This window comes from Cajanus cajan, chromosome 2 (genome assembly GCF_000230855.2).
Source record: "Cajanus cajan strain Asha chromosome 2, NIPB_CcT2T_4, whole genome shotgun sequence".
NCBI lineage: Eukaryota > Viridiplantae > Streptophyta > Magnoliopsida > Fabales > Fabaceae > Cajanus > Cajanus cajan.
The window spans coordinates 15,883,450-15,899,739 of record NC_138518.1 but is presented as its reverse complement, the minus strand read 5'-3'; the positions used below and the strand labels follow the sequence as shown (position 1 = coordinate 15,899,739).

The 16,290-nt window shown below is 33.7% G+C and overlaps 1 protein-coding gene across 1 annotated transcript; it reads right to left on the bottom strand.

Annotated features, from left to right (window-relative positions):
- Nucleotides 1-1,100: 1,100 nt before the first annotated feature.
- On the bottom strand, nt 1,101-7,266 carry LOC109813294 (mRNA cap guanine-N(7) methyltransferase 1). The gene is made up of 13 exons (XM_020377462.3): nt 6,915-7,266; nt 6,147-6,286; nt 5,983-6,051; nt 5,820-5,891; nt 5,002-5,103; nt 3,936-3,992; nt 3,334-3,472; nt 2,620-2,684; nt 2,448-2,498; nt 2,146-2,208; nt 1,911-2,034; nt 1,699-1,760; nt 1,101-1,409 (listed from the first exon to the last, which is right to left on the bottom strand). The coding sequence occupies exons 1-13, from the start codon at nt 6,988-6,990 to the stop codon at nt 1,311-1,313; spliced, it is 1,119 nt and encodes a 372-aa protein (XP_020233051.2). The 5' UTR covers nt 6,991-7,266; the 3' UTR covers nt 1,101-1,310.
- Nucleotides 7,267-16,290: the final 9,024 nt, after the last annotated feature.

The following is a 16,290-nucleotide window of genomic DNA, read 5'->3' as shown; positions in this document are numbered from 1 at the left end:
GAACTAATATTTTTAACATTTATGCATAAAAGCAACTTTTTCCATATGAACCATGCCTTGAATGCACTGTATATTGGCATCAACTTGATTATGGATGCTCTATTGCACAACCAAATAGAAATGGGTAAGTTAGTTTCTCTCTTGACATTCCTCTCATCCCAGACAGCAATTAAAATTTGCCCACATTGCATCAGTTCCCATGGTTTTCTGCTAATCAAACATAAAAGCAGTCATGAAATGACTCGTGGCACTACATTCTTACTGTGCTGAGTGGCATTTTGAGAATGAAATTCAGTATTGAGGACATCTATCATATTGGCGAGCTTACTTTTTGTCAATCATTTATTAAAACATCAACTTTTGAAAATTATTAAGAATTTGGTTGACAAGCCAGTTAGTATCTCACAATCTTCTTCCCCTTTTATAAATGATTTTGCAGAATCAAGAAGCTTAACATTGTGCTCCAACTGTTCCAGTTGATCATAAGAGCAATAGATTGAACTAAGGTGAAAACTGTGGTCTGGAATTAAATCAAGGATCAAAGCCATCAACAAGAGGAATTAAACATGGCCTAAAGTCCAGATGGATTAAATAAATGACAATTAGATAATATATTTCATTAATTTCATTCACCGGAGTTTTCATCCACACTTCTGTAAAAACAAAATAATAATAAATAAATAAAAGGAAGCTTCCAGAACAGATCCAGTACTGAGATAATCATCATTGCAAGAGGTTCCTAATAATATTTCATTATTTGTTCCACACTGTTTCAAGTGGAAAGTAGAAACAAAGGATAATGTGAATTATAACTGCCAGAGTGCAGATATCCATCAAACATAGTGAAAGTTTTAATAAAATATTATAGTGAACAGAGATCAAGCGTAAATGTAGTATAATCTACCCTAGCTTTCATCCACAAGTTTTGCTTCATCTGAAAGGGGGACTCTAATGTATTGTGTTACTGTTAACACAGTTGTTCCTTCCATAAAAATTAAAAACTGTCATTGGAACCTTTTCAATATTCACTATCAACATCTGCTGTAACAGGGAAGAATATGTTGGTGAGGGAGTTTGCTAAAAGTAAACTGCCATAAGTCTAATCCAGAAGCTAATACAAATTGGAAGGCAAAAAATTTGCCTTATTTATTTATAGTGGACCTACAAAATTCATCGTATATTTTGCAGCAAAAATAATTTGCAGCAAAAATAATTTGCCGAAGCTCACGGTTGTGAGATCATTGGTATTGGCACATGACAATGCAAGCCACTCTAGAAAATTTCAGAGACTGGTTGTTTCTTATTCACATTTAATACTCAGTGCTAATGTACATGATGTCTTCCTCTGAAATGTGCATCGACCCTCGGTCCCTTCTGCTACTCTGTTGACTTTTGTCAGGTTGACCACGCTGTGTGATCACAAGAAAAATCCATTTCAGCTATTTTGGAGTAACAGTTTTTTAAAGAATATGCAGTTGAAACTCTCTCTTTCTCTCAAATGCAATAAGCATTCTTCCCCCTTTTGGAAGGGAAACGTTTTCATATGCAAGACCCATAAAAACTTTCTTCCTTTTTATTTTCCTCTCAAATAAACAGAACTTCGGTATTTTCATCTTATATCACTCTTCTCCATTTCCTTCCTCAAACATACGACCTTATCAACATGAAGTGGCCAATTTAAGCGCTTTTGTTACTGACCTTTCTCAATACAAATGACATGTATAAATATGCTGCCTCCCATTCATCGGCCGAGAGTGTACCTGATATAGAAATATACACATGACATTACTAGGATTCCTACTAACCAGGATAGTTAAACGGGGGTTTCACACAAAAAAAGACAGGGAAAAACAACGTTCAATGCAATTTAATGGAAATTGAAAAGATATACAGTAGGCACAAAGGGTTACTTTGATCTTGGTTGCCGTCTCCCAATGCACCAAGTCTTCGCATGAGCTCCACAAAATCTGGTTTCTTCATATACTCGTGCACAAATTCATGCGAGTTCTTTGCAAAAACAAGCTCAAAATCATACTGTAAACAATAAGTTTAAATGAGTAATCAAGAAGCACAAGCCTTAAAAATCCAATACTCATCTTAGAAAAGCTAGTAATATGGCATTGTTTCACAGACAGTGATATATACCTCTTCAGCTAATGACTTGAATATGTGGAAGGGGACAATCCATTCAGGACAATCAACAGCATCCTGCAACAAGACATCACATCTTAAATGGCAGCATAGGTATATACTGTATGCAACTGTAACTAAGAGACATGGTCATTGAATGAGGACATCATAACACTAGTTACACAAAGGTTCTTTAAGTTTAGGCATGAACAAAGTCATACATCTCATAGTAATTTGACAGGGAAACTCCAAATCATCCTTGTGCTATGGGGGAACGGCTACCATGATTAGAAAAAGAAGATAAAAAACAATGATACCTCCAAATGGAATGTGTACTTTATTCCAAAAGGGCTGGAAGATTTAAATTTCTGAATCACAAAAAGGAGAATTTCAGGTAAGTAGAATTCCCAAAATCATTTCCAAAGCTACAGAGGTTCCATGCATTAATAATGAAAAGACGAACCATCAGGCCCAGGAAAACAAAATTACCTTATCAGAAAATTCTTCATCAAAACGCACCCAATAGACACTATTACCGAAAGTTAATCCTTCAGCTGCAAATTCACAGTGAAAATAGCATCCCCAATCAAGAATGACAAAAAGGACCCGTCACACCCAACAAAATTCTCACTTATATGCAGCATAGCAATCTTTGATCTCTATTTTACCAAAAGAGGGGGAAATAAATACAGCACAGAATTTTCTTTTGTTTATTACTAGTATTTAGATTGTGCATTATACATGATAAATGCTTAGTTTTATATAAAATAATTTGTATTTTTAATATATAAATTATATCATAATTAATATATTTATTTTTGGCTAGTTGTGGGGTGTTGTGTGAAATGTGCATATAAAGGAGAGAAGAAACGGAATATTGAGAAAGATTAATAGAAATAATGGGAGAGTGACCCAAATTTGTGTATTCTGACTACAAATATAGGAGTAAATAAATAAAATATTTAAGACAACACAAATCACACAATAGCACTTCTAAGCCAGAGTTATTGGTGAAGCATATGTTCATGCAAATACTTAGTTCAATTGCATATTTCTATTAATTTTCTTAAAATAACAACAATCATCATGTCTTATTTCACTAGATGAGGTTGGTTACATGAATCAATTCATGTCATAGAACTTCATTGACAACTTAATTTATTTTAAAAGAATAATAATAAGAATTGAACGTGCAAGAAAAACCTTCTCTAAGCTTCTTGATAATCACATTGGCATCAGGCATAGTTCCAATGAAAATGCCTCCTGGGCGCAGTAAAGCTGACACATTAGCCAAAGCTTTCCGGGCACGGACCTCTGTAGACCATGAGTAATGCAATGCAAACTGCAACATTGAAAAAAATTATCAGACTAAAACCAACATACGCTTTCAAGATGGAAGGATGTTCGACAGAACTTAGTGTAAATATTATGGTGATTTTGCTCGTACTGACAAAACAGCACAGTGGTGTTGCATATTCAAGGGGGAAAAGGCAGTAATCAATAACTTAAATGGTAAACATATCACTGAGTTACTTTTTTATATAATTTGTATCAGGGAAACTGTAGCAGAAGAAGGGCTTTGCAAGAACAGAATTAGATGCGAAATAAATCATCTTAAAGGTAATAAAAGAAAAATATAAGAATTCTTAACAAGAATATATGGGGAAAAATTTAATTAAAAAAAAAGTTAGTTACTTGGAGATGCCACCTCTAAAGGTATTAGATTTTCTAACGGCATACATCAATTTCTCTTTCTGCATAAATACATTGATTAAAGATAATTGAATCAAGAGTGTATCATTTACCTGGCAACTACAAACATCAAAAGGACCATCATCTGCAAGAACTTTGTCCAAGCGAACCTGCAATTGTGAATGATACAAACAATTAGACCTTTTTGAACATCTAAACAAAATTCAGAAATTCGTATTGAAGCTGAAGAAAGAAAGATCACTTTCTCTAGAGAAAATTTAGGGTGTTTGATTGTGTTTTTGTTTAGTTTTTGAAAATAATTTTATGAAACAATATTCAGAAACTAATTTTTAGACAATAGAAGGGGGATAAGAAGATGAAAGAATGTAAGGAAGAACATGAGTAATAGAGATGTTGAGTTCTTTATTTTAAAAACTTAAAAAGAGGTATGAATCACTAATAATTATTTTTGTTTTTAAAAATAGAAAACAGCTTTTAAGAACAAGAAACAAAGAGATCCTAAAAATTTAATCTATTTTATTAAATAATTTCAAAAAAAATGATAATAATAAGCCAGGAATAAAATGTTTAAAAGGTATTGAATATTTGAGTTATAGTATGCTAACAACACTTACGCAACCAGATTAAAAACAGAAAGAAAAGGTGCATCTGTTATTGACAAGGAGACATAAGTAACACACCAAAATCTTCTGCTTCAACTTTGTTAAAATACATTTACCTCAAATAGAGTGATTTTGAGGGGAATGAATCTGAAGAGAAGAAATTGCGCATCAAAGTTTTAAATTGTAGTTATGGTTGCAATTTCATCACAATCCTTGATATTGCCAAAGAAATTGTAAACACTTAAAGCTGATGCAACCATAATTGCAGTTGCAATGAGATAGTAGAGTCCCAAAGATCTCAATGTTCTAGCCGCAATTGGAATTGCAAACCATTTTCTAAAACCTTGTTTTGAATATAATATTTCATTTATTTATATATCTTTCTCTGCTTTAATTCCGTCCATCTTCATTCCCTTTTAAACAAACCAAAAAGAATAAATAGAGATGAAATTTGAAGTACAGTTCAAACATTAGTAAGCTAAATCCTTGCTTTTGGGATCTACTTAAGTTATCAATCATAAAACAGAATTTTATTTTTCAAAGGGTAGAAATACACCTCATAACAATCTCCACAAATAAGGCGAGCAGGAAATGTGAACTTTTTACGTCTCTGGTGATGGTCAGCATCACCGTTGTAACGTGTCCGGCAGTCCTTGATCTGGAAAGATTGTTGAGTTCAACAGGCATACAGTGAGGACACATGCATGATAATTACAAATAGTTTGACATGATAAGGTGTATATCGTTTCACCATGTAACACAAGGATTTGAGCAATAAAACATAATTTTAAGTTCATCACCTAAACATGGGGGAAATGTATAGCTGCAACGGCAAATTTACTACAACCAGTTAAAGCATGATGTTAGAATTTAACCGTGAAGTATGGGATTTTGGTGTGTGATTTAGAAGAGCTTGGGCTCTTCAACTACAACAGCTAGCTTTTGTGGTGTAGTTCTCCCAAGGTTTTTTTCAATAATACTTACTGGGTTCTTTACAATTTGAAACAGATATAATGACTCATTGTTGCATTTTTTAAGCGTATATCATGGTAGTTGCACTATAGCACGTGAAAAAGAAGCTATTGCAGCCTCAACGGGTGCTATCTATCAAAATCTGTTTCCTTATTTGAATCCCATAGCAGCAGGGCAGCTCCACTTTGCTACCCCACTATAGCACCACTAATTGGCGCTATTGACTACTATGTTTGAGATTATCGATATCAGATACATATCCAATACAGATACAAATGTACACTTAAGTTGCCTAGAAATGACTTTATTCAACTACATTAGTATGATTTGATGGAAGTGATTATGGAAACAATCAGATAAGGAAAACCAGTGCAGACGGTTTTGGCAAAATGTAATACTTACGGAGCCTTCAGCGATGTCAATACCAACATAATACCCAACTTTGGCCTTGTCCCATTTGATAAGATCACCACCCTGATAAACAATATGAAACAAAAAAGGATGCTTAGCCAAGAAGCTGGGAATGACTTGTAGTATATAAACAACAACTGAAAACCATTAACACCTTGCCACAGGCAAGGTCAAGTACTGCATCTCCCCGGCGAGTGTAAAGCTGAATTAAGACGCTCTTAATCTGTTAAATGACAAAATTGACAAAGCAATTAATAGGCAATCACGTAACAACACTCCATGGAAAACAAATCATACATTACAAAATACAACACATACCCAGTTATTGAGTTTCTTCAAATGAATAATAGGACTCGCCTCCCGTTCTTCCAAGGTCTGGTTGGATCTTGCACTATAATGATCAGCTACTTTCCGAGCAAAATTCTTAGTGCTTTCGTCCTCAAGAAAGTGTGCACCACCTACATACAAAACATTAAAAGAAAATTAACACCGTAACCACAACCCCTTATGATCTTGCCACAAGAAAAACAATTGCAGTAGCGGTCACATCACAGATTCTTGATATTATACAAAATTGCACAAATGCACTTAATGCAGCCACAATTGTGGTTGTGATACCTCCCAGAAACCCAAAAGCCATGATGTTGCAGCAGTTTATAGGCCATTCCTTAAAACCTTGAGAAGTAGATAGAAAGCCTCTACTTCCCGCAATTGAATCATACAAATACTTTACACACAGAAACTTAGTATCACGAAATTCTCGGGGACTTCATTTATATTAGTTCAGCATCGTTCACACTGTAATATTGTTTTCATCAAATATGCTAGCAACTTTGCTTGTTCATTACACAGTCAAAACAAACCTCTACTTTTAACCTCAATCCCCAAACGGCAACCCAATATTACAAAATTAGGGTGCACTTTCATTCTCGTTCAATCGTTAACTTTACCCCCATTCCTCCACTTGAAAACTCAACCAACCTAAAGTGACAAAACCAAGGAACCCCAGATCCACATACCCTCCCAAATGGCGAAATCGAAAGTAAAAAAACAAATGGGTAGTGCAAAAAGCACCAAAAAGTTCACCTTGAGGATCATGCCTAGCTCTGGATTGAGGTGGACCTAACGAGGTTGAAGGAGATTCCTGGTACCCACGTTTCATTGGGAGCGGCGAAGAAGAAGAATGACACTCACACAGCAAGAACCGTCGGTGGGTGTCACAGAGAGAATCGAAAGTGTTCCCAAATTTTTTCTTTTTCTTTTTTTCGTGAAACTAGGAGAGAGAATTTCTGCGTTGGGTTGTGTTGTATCCTGTGGGGTTTTAATTTGAAGAGAGAGGAATGTGCAGAAGAAAGAAAAGAGAAGGGTAACAGAAAATGAATGATGTGAAGAAAGTGTTGCTTGTCACAATCTTAACTTACATTTGCTTTTCGCATCCTTTTGTGAGAGGTTCTTAGGCTTTGTTACGGGAGGAATAGAAGTAAAATATATGACAATTAATTCATATAAAATAAGTATTAAAAAAAAAAAAGGATAGATTAAAGTGAATTTTGTAATTATTTTGTAGAGTGAAATTAGATATAAAGAAATAGAGTGAATTTAGTATTTTAAAATTGTTTTATATAATTGAATTTTTATATAAAATAAATGATATTCATAATTATTATTTTTTTTCTTTTCTTATAATATAGTTTGGATTATTGTTTTATTATTATTAACATAAATATATATATATATATATATAATTTTTATAAATAATTTTATTCAAAAGAAATAAATAAAAATTATTTTTGTTATTATTATATTTATTTATTACTATTATTTGGGGTTTATTTTTTTATAAATGATTTTGTCTAAAAATAATAATATAAATTATTATTATATTTGTTTATTATTATTAAGAGTTTAATTATTTATAAATTTATTTAAAATATATATATATATATATATATATATATATATTATTATATATTATAACCTCTCCTTCCTTCTTATTTTTATAAAAAGAAAAATTTTTCACACTTCTCTCATTTTAGAGGGAAAGTTTTTTTTTTAGGTACTATTTTATTTTCTTCACAATTCCTCATTATTAAACAATACAAAATTTTTAATTTCTCTATACTTATCTTCTCTTCCCCCTCTTCTTCTCTATTTACTCTTTACCAAACAAGGACTTAGAATTAAATCCGTAAATTTTAGTTTTTTAAATATTATAATTATGTAATTTAAATCTTTAATTTTTAGTTGAGTAATTATATGATTTTAGTTTCTTTCATATTAAGAATTGGAATAGATTAAGTACGGTTTTACTATGAACATATAAGTCAAGTTTGTTCTATAAAATTAAAATTTAAGTCAGACTTATTTGCATATTATCTATCTTAAAAAAAATTTATAAGTCTACTCTTTATTCAATTATTTAAAAGTCTAATTTGCATTAACAACATAAAATAGTCCAATAAAGTTAATTTCAAAGGAGCCAGCAATTGTATTTTTAAGGTTAAAATATTTTTTTATTATCTATAGTTTCACTTATTTTAACTTTTAGTCCCTATAATTTAATATAGATCTTTTTAGTCCATATACTTACAATTTTTTAATTCTTTTAGTTCTTATCATTAATTTTTTGTTTGTAATGTTGTCTCTATTGATGTTGTAGAGGTTTTTAATTTACATGGACTAGAAAGATTAAAAAATTGTAAGAATAGGAGCTAAAAATATCTATTTTAAACTATAGAGATTGAAAAAGATAGGTATAGGAACTAAAATAGTCTATTTTAAACTATAGGGACTAAAAGATAAAATAAGTGAAATTATAGGGACTATAAACATATTTTAACCTATTTTCAGATACAAGTAAGAATAATTTTTTTTAATTTGCATGATAAAAATAATTTACTCTATTATTATTAAAATTTAGAGTTTATAATAATATATAAAAAGTTATTAAAAAAAACTAACTAACTAAGAGACAACACATGCATACCTGATGGTTATTTTTGTCAATTTATTTGATGGGAATATATCTTTATCAAAAAGAGAGTTATTTCTTTTATTGTTAAAAAAACTAACTAAGTGACAACTCATGCATATCTAATGGGTTATTTTTATCGATCTGTTTGACGGGGATATATCTCATGCATATATTATGGGTTATTTTTGTCTTTTGATGGGATATATTTTTATTAAGAGGAGAGTTATTTTTTTTATTATTTTTATCAATTTTTCACACACACAACTCCACAATAGTAAAATATTATCCACTTTGGATTTAAACTCTCATGATTATGTTTTTAGTTATCACCCAAAATGCCTCTAAACAAAGAAATATGTGTATGTTTTATAAAATTTTATTTCTCTTATTATTCTATCAATGTGAAACTTGGTTTATATCTAACAATACCTATGTACACTAACATTCATTCATGCACAGGCTATAATGAAAGAATATAATCTTATCGATAAAATAATTTCTAAATATTTTCTATACCATATTTGATGTATTCTAAATAATCATTCATAAAGATAAAGTTAAAGACAATGCTACTACTAGAATTTCTTATATTTTATTTCTTGATTTCATACTACCAAAAAATATAAAACATTTAAGTGTAGTGGAATGTCGAAAGTATTGATAATTTTATTTTTTGTATTACAAATTTATTTATTTAATTATATTGTTAATAATTTAATATGTATATTATTTTTTTATTATATCATATGGAAAAATAGATTGGCCTATCAAACTCAACAAACATTTTTATAAGTCTAAATTTAGCCTTTTTAAGTAAACAAATTAAAAGATTAAATCTAACATTTTATATTAAATAGGTCAGGTCAAATAAGGCTTTAAACAAGTTAGGTCTATTTAAGATTTGACTTATTCTCATCCTACTCCCAATTTATGCAACTTAAATATATTAACAATTGAGTCAACACCATTTAAATGGTTCATGTATTTGCAAGAAAACCTTAAAAATTTTGAAACATTGCTGAGTAAAATGGCTTATAGGTGGGATGAAAGGAGGGGAGGTTTTAGAATAAGGAATAAGGTAGTGGATTTAACTTATTTTGATGTTTGTTTAGCATTGAAACTTCCAATAGTTGGCTAGAATGTTAATTTTGAAGAAGAGGTTGATTGTCATGCAAGGAAATTGAGAAGTTTCAGAAAAATGATAAGGGAAATTGTCCTTTTTCTTATGGAATCTCATTAGTCTTTCTTTCTTTTTCAACATGTCTTTGAACTTTCTAACCATGAGAGATATCTCATCATTTTTCAAGTTCTTAGACTTATCATTTGAGTTATTGGCCTCAGACTTAACCTTTATAGCCTTCCCTTTATCTATCCTCTTGCTTGTTTGAGCACTTCTCAAATAATTGACTCGTTAGCTTTAGGATGGTCTTTGTTGTTCAAGTGAACATCATAAACTCACAAGGATCCAAGAAGTTCATCAAGAGTAAGAGCCTTCAGGTCATGCGCCTCTAAGATTGTTATGGCTTTAGGCTCCCAGACCTTTGGAAGACTATCCAAGATCTTGAGATTATTTTAAGATTTTGAAAAGTCAATTCTTAGGAATTTTAACTCATTTAGAATTGTTTGAAGTCTTCCAAACATTTCGTCAGTGGTCTCATTCTCCTTCTTGGAGAACAACTCATAGTGTCTCTGAAGAGTGACAGTTCATCTAAGTATGAGATCTTTAGTACCCTCATGAGTTTTCCTCATGACTTATTGCATTTCTTTGACCATGGAGTAGCTGCAAAACTTCTAGTACTTTATTTTGGATAAGGAGCAAGCCAAAATGTATCTGACTTTTGTGTTGAGCTATAGAATGTTGTAGTCCTCCTAAGTGTATTGGCTCTCAAGCTTGGTAACAACTACATCTTCTCGTGTGATGATCTTCTAGAGGTGGTATTGGGTGGATTTAATGAACATTTCCATTCCATCATTCTACTACGGGTGGTATGCTCCTTTAAAGGTTGGTGGCCTTGTAAGAGAAGCTTCTTCTAATAGGTACTAACCTTCACTACTTCCCTTAATGGATCTTTTCCTTTAGCATGATTAGATGTTCAACCCAATCAAAGGCTAAGTGACCTCTAATACCAAATTGTGGAGAAAAGACAGACACTAAAAGGAGGGGTTGAATAACATCTACCAAAACTCACATTTTTTGTGTGACACCCTTACTAACCCAACACATGTATAATATAATTTAATTAAGAAGAATAAACTTTCAAAGGGTTCGTAAAAGGGTTCACATAAAACTTCAAATTTGTTCTTTCTTCAATATAAGAGAATGACTGAAAAATAAAACTTGAAAGGTAAAATTTAAGAGTTTACAATTTTAAAATCATTTATTACAATACCAAATCCATATAAATATTCTGTCCTAGAAATCCTCTGCCCCGATGTCACACTATCAGAGCATTCCCATAATTTAACTGTTGGCATTCTAGATGCCACTCGTAGCCGGATCTTCTTCACCTAAAATATCCACAGTTTATACGGTGAGAAAAGAAAATATTTATATGCAAAGTACATACAAACACATCACAATATAATCTCATCATAATTCATTATTTAATAATATATATATATATATATATATATATATATATATATATATATCAATCATTCATCATCTTCACATCTCATTTCACATACATATCTCAATCCATCATAATCCACACCAATTATACAATTTACAACATCATTTCCATATTCATAATTCATGTCAATCTTACAATTAACAATATCATTTCCACATCCATAATTCACACCAATTTTACATTTAACAAATATCATTTCCACATCCATAATTCACACCAATCTCACAATTAACACTATGCCAAGACCTCGCCACATCTAACACAAGTGATACGGGTTAATTGCCTCCCACACCAAACCAGGGTCACGCCCTCCCTGTAGCATCACTTACCCAGGGGTCGTGCCATCCCTAGTCATTAAGGAGTACGCTCGTCCCTGAAGCATCACCTACCCAGGGTTCGTATCATCCCTGATCATCCAGGAGTACGCTCATCCCTGAATCATCAACTACCCAGGGTTCGTATCATCCCTGATCATCCAGGAGTACGCTCGTCCTTGAAGCATCCACTACTAGGGTTCGTATCATCCTCGATCCTTTAGTGTGAAGAACCACAATCACATTACAATCCACATAGTCTCTTGCAATTAACTATATGCCAGTGCTGCCATAATCGACATAAGTGGTGTGTGTTAACTGTCTTACTCATCCCACACCATGCTAGGGTCACGCCCTCCCTGTAGCACCACTTACCCAGGGGTCGTGCCATCCCTAGTCATTAGTGTGAGGAAACACATCGCAATCACATTTTTAATCATGTCCATACAACATCTCATCTCATATCACGATTCCATATCACATACACAATTCCATATCACATACTCAACAGATAAGTCTAACAAAATAAGGGTTTACACATCATCAAGCAATTCACATCTCGATCATCAATTCTTATAAAATAATATAAGAATAACATTCATAAACTAATATAATAAACATTGGAATTATCAATTTAATATAATTTTAACATAAACAGTAAAATCCCCAATTGTTCCAAAACCTAACTCACAGGCACTTTTCTACAATTTCGTTCTCCCTCTCAGATCATCATTCTTACAAATTATTAGCATATCTATAATCCTCAACACATACAGAATCTAATGGGATCCTCAATTTCTCAAACAGAAATCATCCAATTTTTCACAACCTAACTTACAAGCACTTTTCTATAATTTTGTTCTCTCTCCCAGAGCATCATTTTCACAAGTTAAACATATATTCGTAATCCTAAATATATAGAATCACATAAGATAATTAATCCTCCAAACAGAAATAATTATAAAATTATTTATAACCCTAAGGGCTCTTCCTCTACCCAATTCCCTCATGTAACTCTACATATAAATAATCTCCTTTTCTCCCATACCTGGATAAATAGGAACTCGGGCAGAACCTCCTCCTCTTTTTCCTTAAACAAGGATCGGAACTAAAACTGGAGTAGAACCTCATCCTCTGAGTTCCTCTTGGTCTTCAGAGAGAAGAAGAGGAACGAAAGAGAGAACAGAAGAGAAGAGAGAGTGAGAATGAGAGGTGTGTAGAAATGAGAGGATTTGAGGCCTATTTATAGGATTTTTCGCCCACCTACCACTACGGCCCGTTCCAAAATCGGAACGGCCCGTTCTGGGCCCTTCAAACCTACGTAAATTTTTCAACTGGAACGGCCCGTTCCCAAACCAGAACGGCCCGTTCTCAAACCCAACAGAACGGCCCGTTCTGCTTCCAGAACGGCCCGTTCTCAAACCCAACAGAACGGCCCGTTCTGCTTCCAGAACGGCCCGTTCTCCAAACCAGAACGGCCCATTCTCCCATCAAAATGGTCCGTTCTACTTCTACAATTTTGGCCATACTCACTATTCCAGAATGGCCCGTTTCAAAATTGAAACAGCCCATTCTGGGCCACGAATTGGGCCTTTGGCCCACGAAAAATGGGCTGTTACATTTTGAGTAGTGAAGTAGTAACACTAACAATAAAGAGTACATGAGAAAAGGCAAATGAAGCACACATTAATTTTTATACTAGTTCATCTCAACCACCATGACTATGTCTAATTCTCAATTCAACCAGATTGAGTTCCACTATCTTAGTAAATTGATTTGAGTACAAAGGTTTCCTCACAAGATGTTCGAGAGCTTGGTCTCTCCCTTCCCGAAACCACTCAAAAACTACTTGACCTTTGTCCTGCTTCTTCTACTATTTTGATTCTACTAATAACTGCCTAGAGGCAGTTACACTTGCCCTCACTAACAGAACCTAGTGCCTAATTAAAATAACAAGAGCTGCTAAAACAATTCAGTCCTATTATAAAACCTAAGTCTTGGCTCTCATCTACCTTTGTACTCAAATCAGTTTACTAAATTTCCTATGTAATTTGTATTCTGTAATAGTTAAATTGAATAAAGTTTAGTCCTTATTCTCATACCAGTTGGTGTCTATCAACTGGTATCAGAGCAACACGTTCTTGGAGACTAATTCATGGTGTCGACACGCAGTATGGAGGCGAGAGTGGAGGCTTTGGAAAGGGGGTTCGAAGGTTTGTTGGCGATGCGTGAAACAATAAAGAAGAGCGCAAAATAGTTAAATGAAGTGCAAGCCTCAATGCGAGAAATTCGTGCAAGACAAGAGGAAGAGAATAGCGAAGCAAGCCACACAATCCTTCCAGGCAAGAGACATGGGGGCCACAATGGTGGGCGATACAAAGTGGATATGTGGAAAAAGTTAAATATACCTATTTTTGATGGAGAGGATGCATATGGCTAGACAACCAGAGTGGAGAGGAAAAATTACAGGCAGTTATGGTGGCGATGAAAGGAAAAGCACTGACTTGGTATCAATGGTGGGAGTTCTCTACACACCAACCGACTTGGGAGGATTTTCGAGCAGCGATTATTAGGCGTTTCCAACAAACCATGGTTGAAAATCCTTTTGAACTATTGTTGAGTCTCAAGCAAAAAGGTTTAGTGGAAGAATATAGAGAGAATTTCGAACTCTATGTTGGCTCATTAAAGAGTGCAGAACCTGCATACTTGAAGGGCATCTTTTTGAATGGGCTTAAGGAATTAATTAAAGCAGAATTAAAACTTCACCCAACATAAAGCTTGACTGATTTAATGAATTGTGTACAAAGAGTGGATGAGAAGAACCAATTGATCACAAAAGGGGGAAAATTCAACAAGTATGATGAGCAAGCCAATGAGGACGTATAACAGTAATCGCACAGCGACGTGGAAATCGGGAGTGAAGCAACAACCCCACATTTCCAGAACTTCCAGTTCTACAGGAAAGGGAAGTGTGGTGAAACCTTCTAATATACTTTCATAGGAAGAAGCTTTAGAAAGTTATCAAATGTAGAGTTAAAAGAGAAGTCTAGGAAGGGATTATGTTTCAGGTGTGATGAAAAGTTTGGTCTAGGCCATGTGTGTGCACACAAACAATTACAAATTTTAGTGTTGGTTGAAAGGGAAGAAGAAGGGGATGCAGAGGGAGAAATTACGGTGGTTGATGAAAACGAAGAGCTAACACACCTTCAGTTATCTATGTGTAGCATTACTGGCCTTACGTCAAAGAAAACAATTAAATTATGGGGTAAGATTGGGGAAGAACAGGTCATGGTACTTATTGATTGTGGAGCCTCTCATAATTTCATTTCATCCAAGTTTGTGAAACAATAGAAATTGAATATGTATGCAACCTCCATTTATACAGTGGAGGTATGATGGAATAGACTTGGTGAAGTGATTGTTGTTCTTCCTCAAGCTCTATTCATGAGTCCAATCTAGCTCTTAGAGGTTCTCCAATGGTGACAATGGCGAAAGCAAAGCAAGCTTCAAGGCTTGATAGAAACCACTCTTGTGGTTCGGTTCTTCTTGAAGGAGAAGAATAAGTGAGAAACCAAGGCACAAAGGAGAAAGTCCTTTATGAAGGTTCCTAAGGGAGAGAGTTTCTCCACGGTTTTAAGCTCTTGGAAGAGAGAATTTTGAGAGAAAAATTTTGTTCATTAATTCCAAAATTTTCTACAAATGAGAGGTTTAGAAAATATATAGAAGTAGGTAGCTTGTGGAGGAAGCTAAGTTTAACCATGGTTCAAGTGAACCATGGTAGGTAGGTGATAGACTATGGCCAAGGCCAAGGAATCCAAGAGGTGATATCTTAAAAGAACCAAGAGGAATGGGATGATCTTAAAGACCTTTTCATATGTTTGTACATATAGTAGTTTCTTTGTATAGGCTTATTTTTGCCTTTGTATTTGTGAGGCACTTTACTTGCTTTTATTAGTGATTGTATATTATTTTTAGGGTGGGTTACTTGGAGAGTTTAACTCCATTTAACCTCCTTTGTTGATACATTCATTTTCTATTTTTTCAGTAAGGAAAGGGGGTGACATTTAGCAAAGCTAGGGAGTGTGTTTAGAAATTGGGCCTGAGTTGGGCCTAGGCAAAATTTTGCATATTAGACTCATTTTACTCCTAATTTTTCATAGATTTGATTTAGCTAGGTCTCATCATCATTTGATGAACCTAACTAAACCAAATCAACAATTTTTGAAATAATTCAAAGGAGGAAATGGAGCTTTGGCCGCCTAGCTCACTTGTTTCTCTTTGGCCGAAATTTCTATGCTACTTTTCTTGGTTTTTGAAGCTTCTCCTCCAAGTTTCTAAACCTTGGTAGGTTAGGCTGACCTTATCATGGTTCTTAAGTGAACCATGGTCAAGGTTAGCTTCTCTTACAAGTTTTAGAAACCATGGATGGTTAGCTACACCTTACCGTGGTTCCTAGTGAACCATGGTTAAGGTTAGCTTCTCCTAGAAGCTACCTCTCCCTATAAATTTGTAAATCCTTCTCTTGTAATCACTTTTGAACA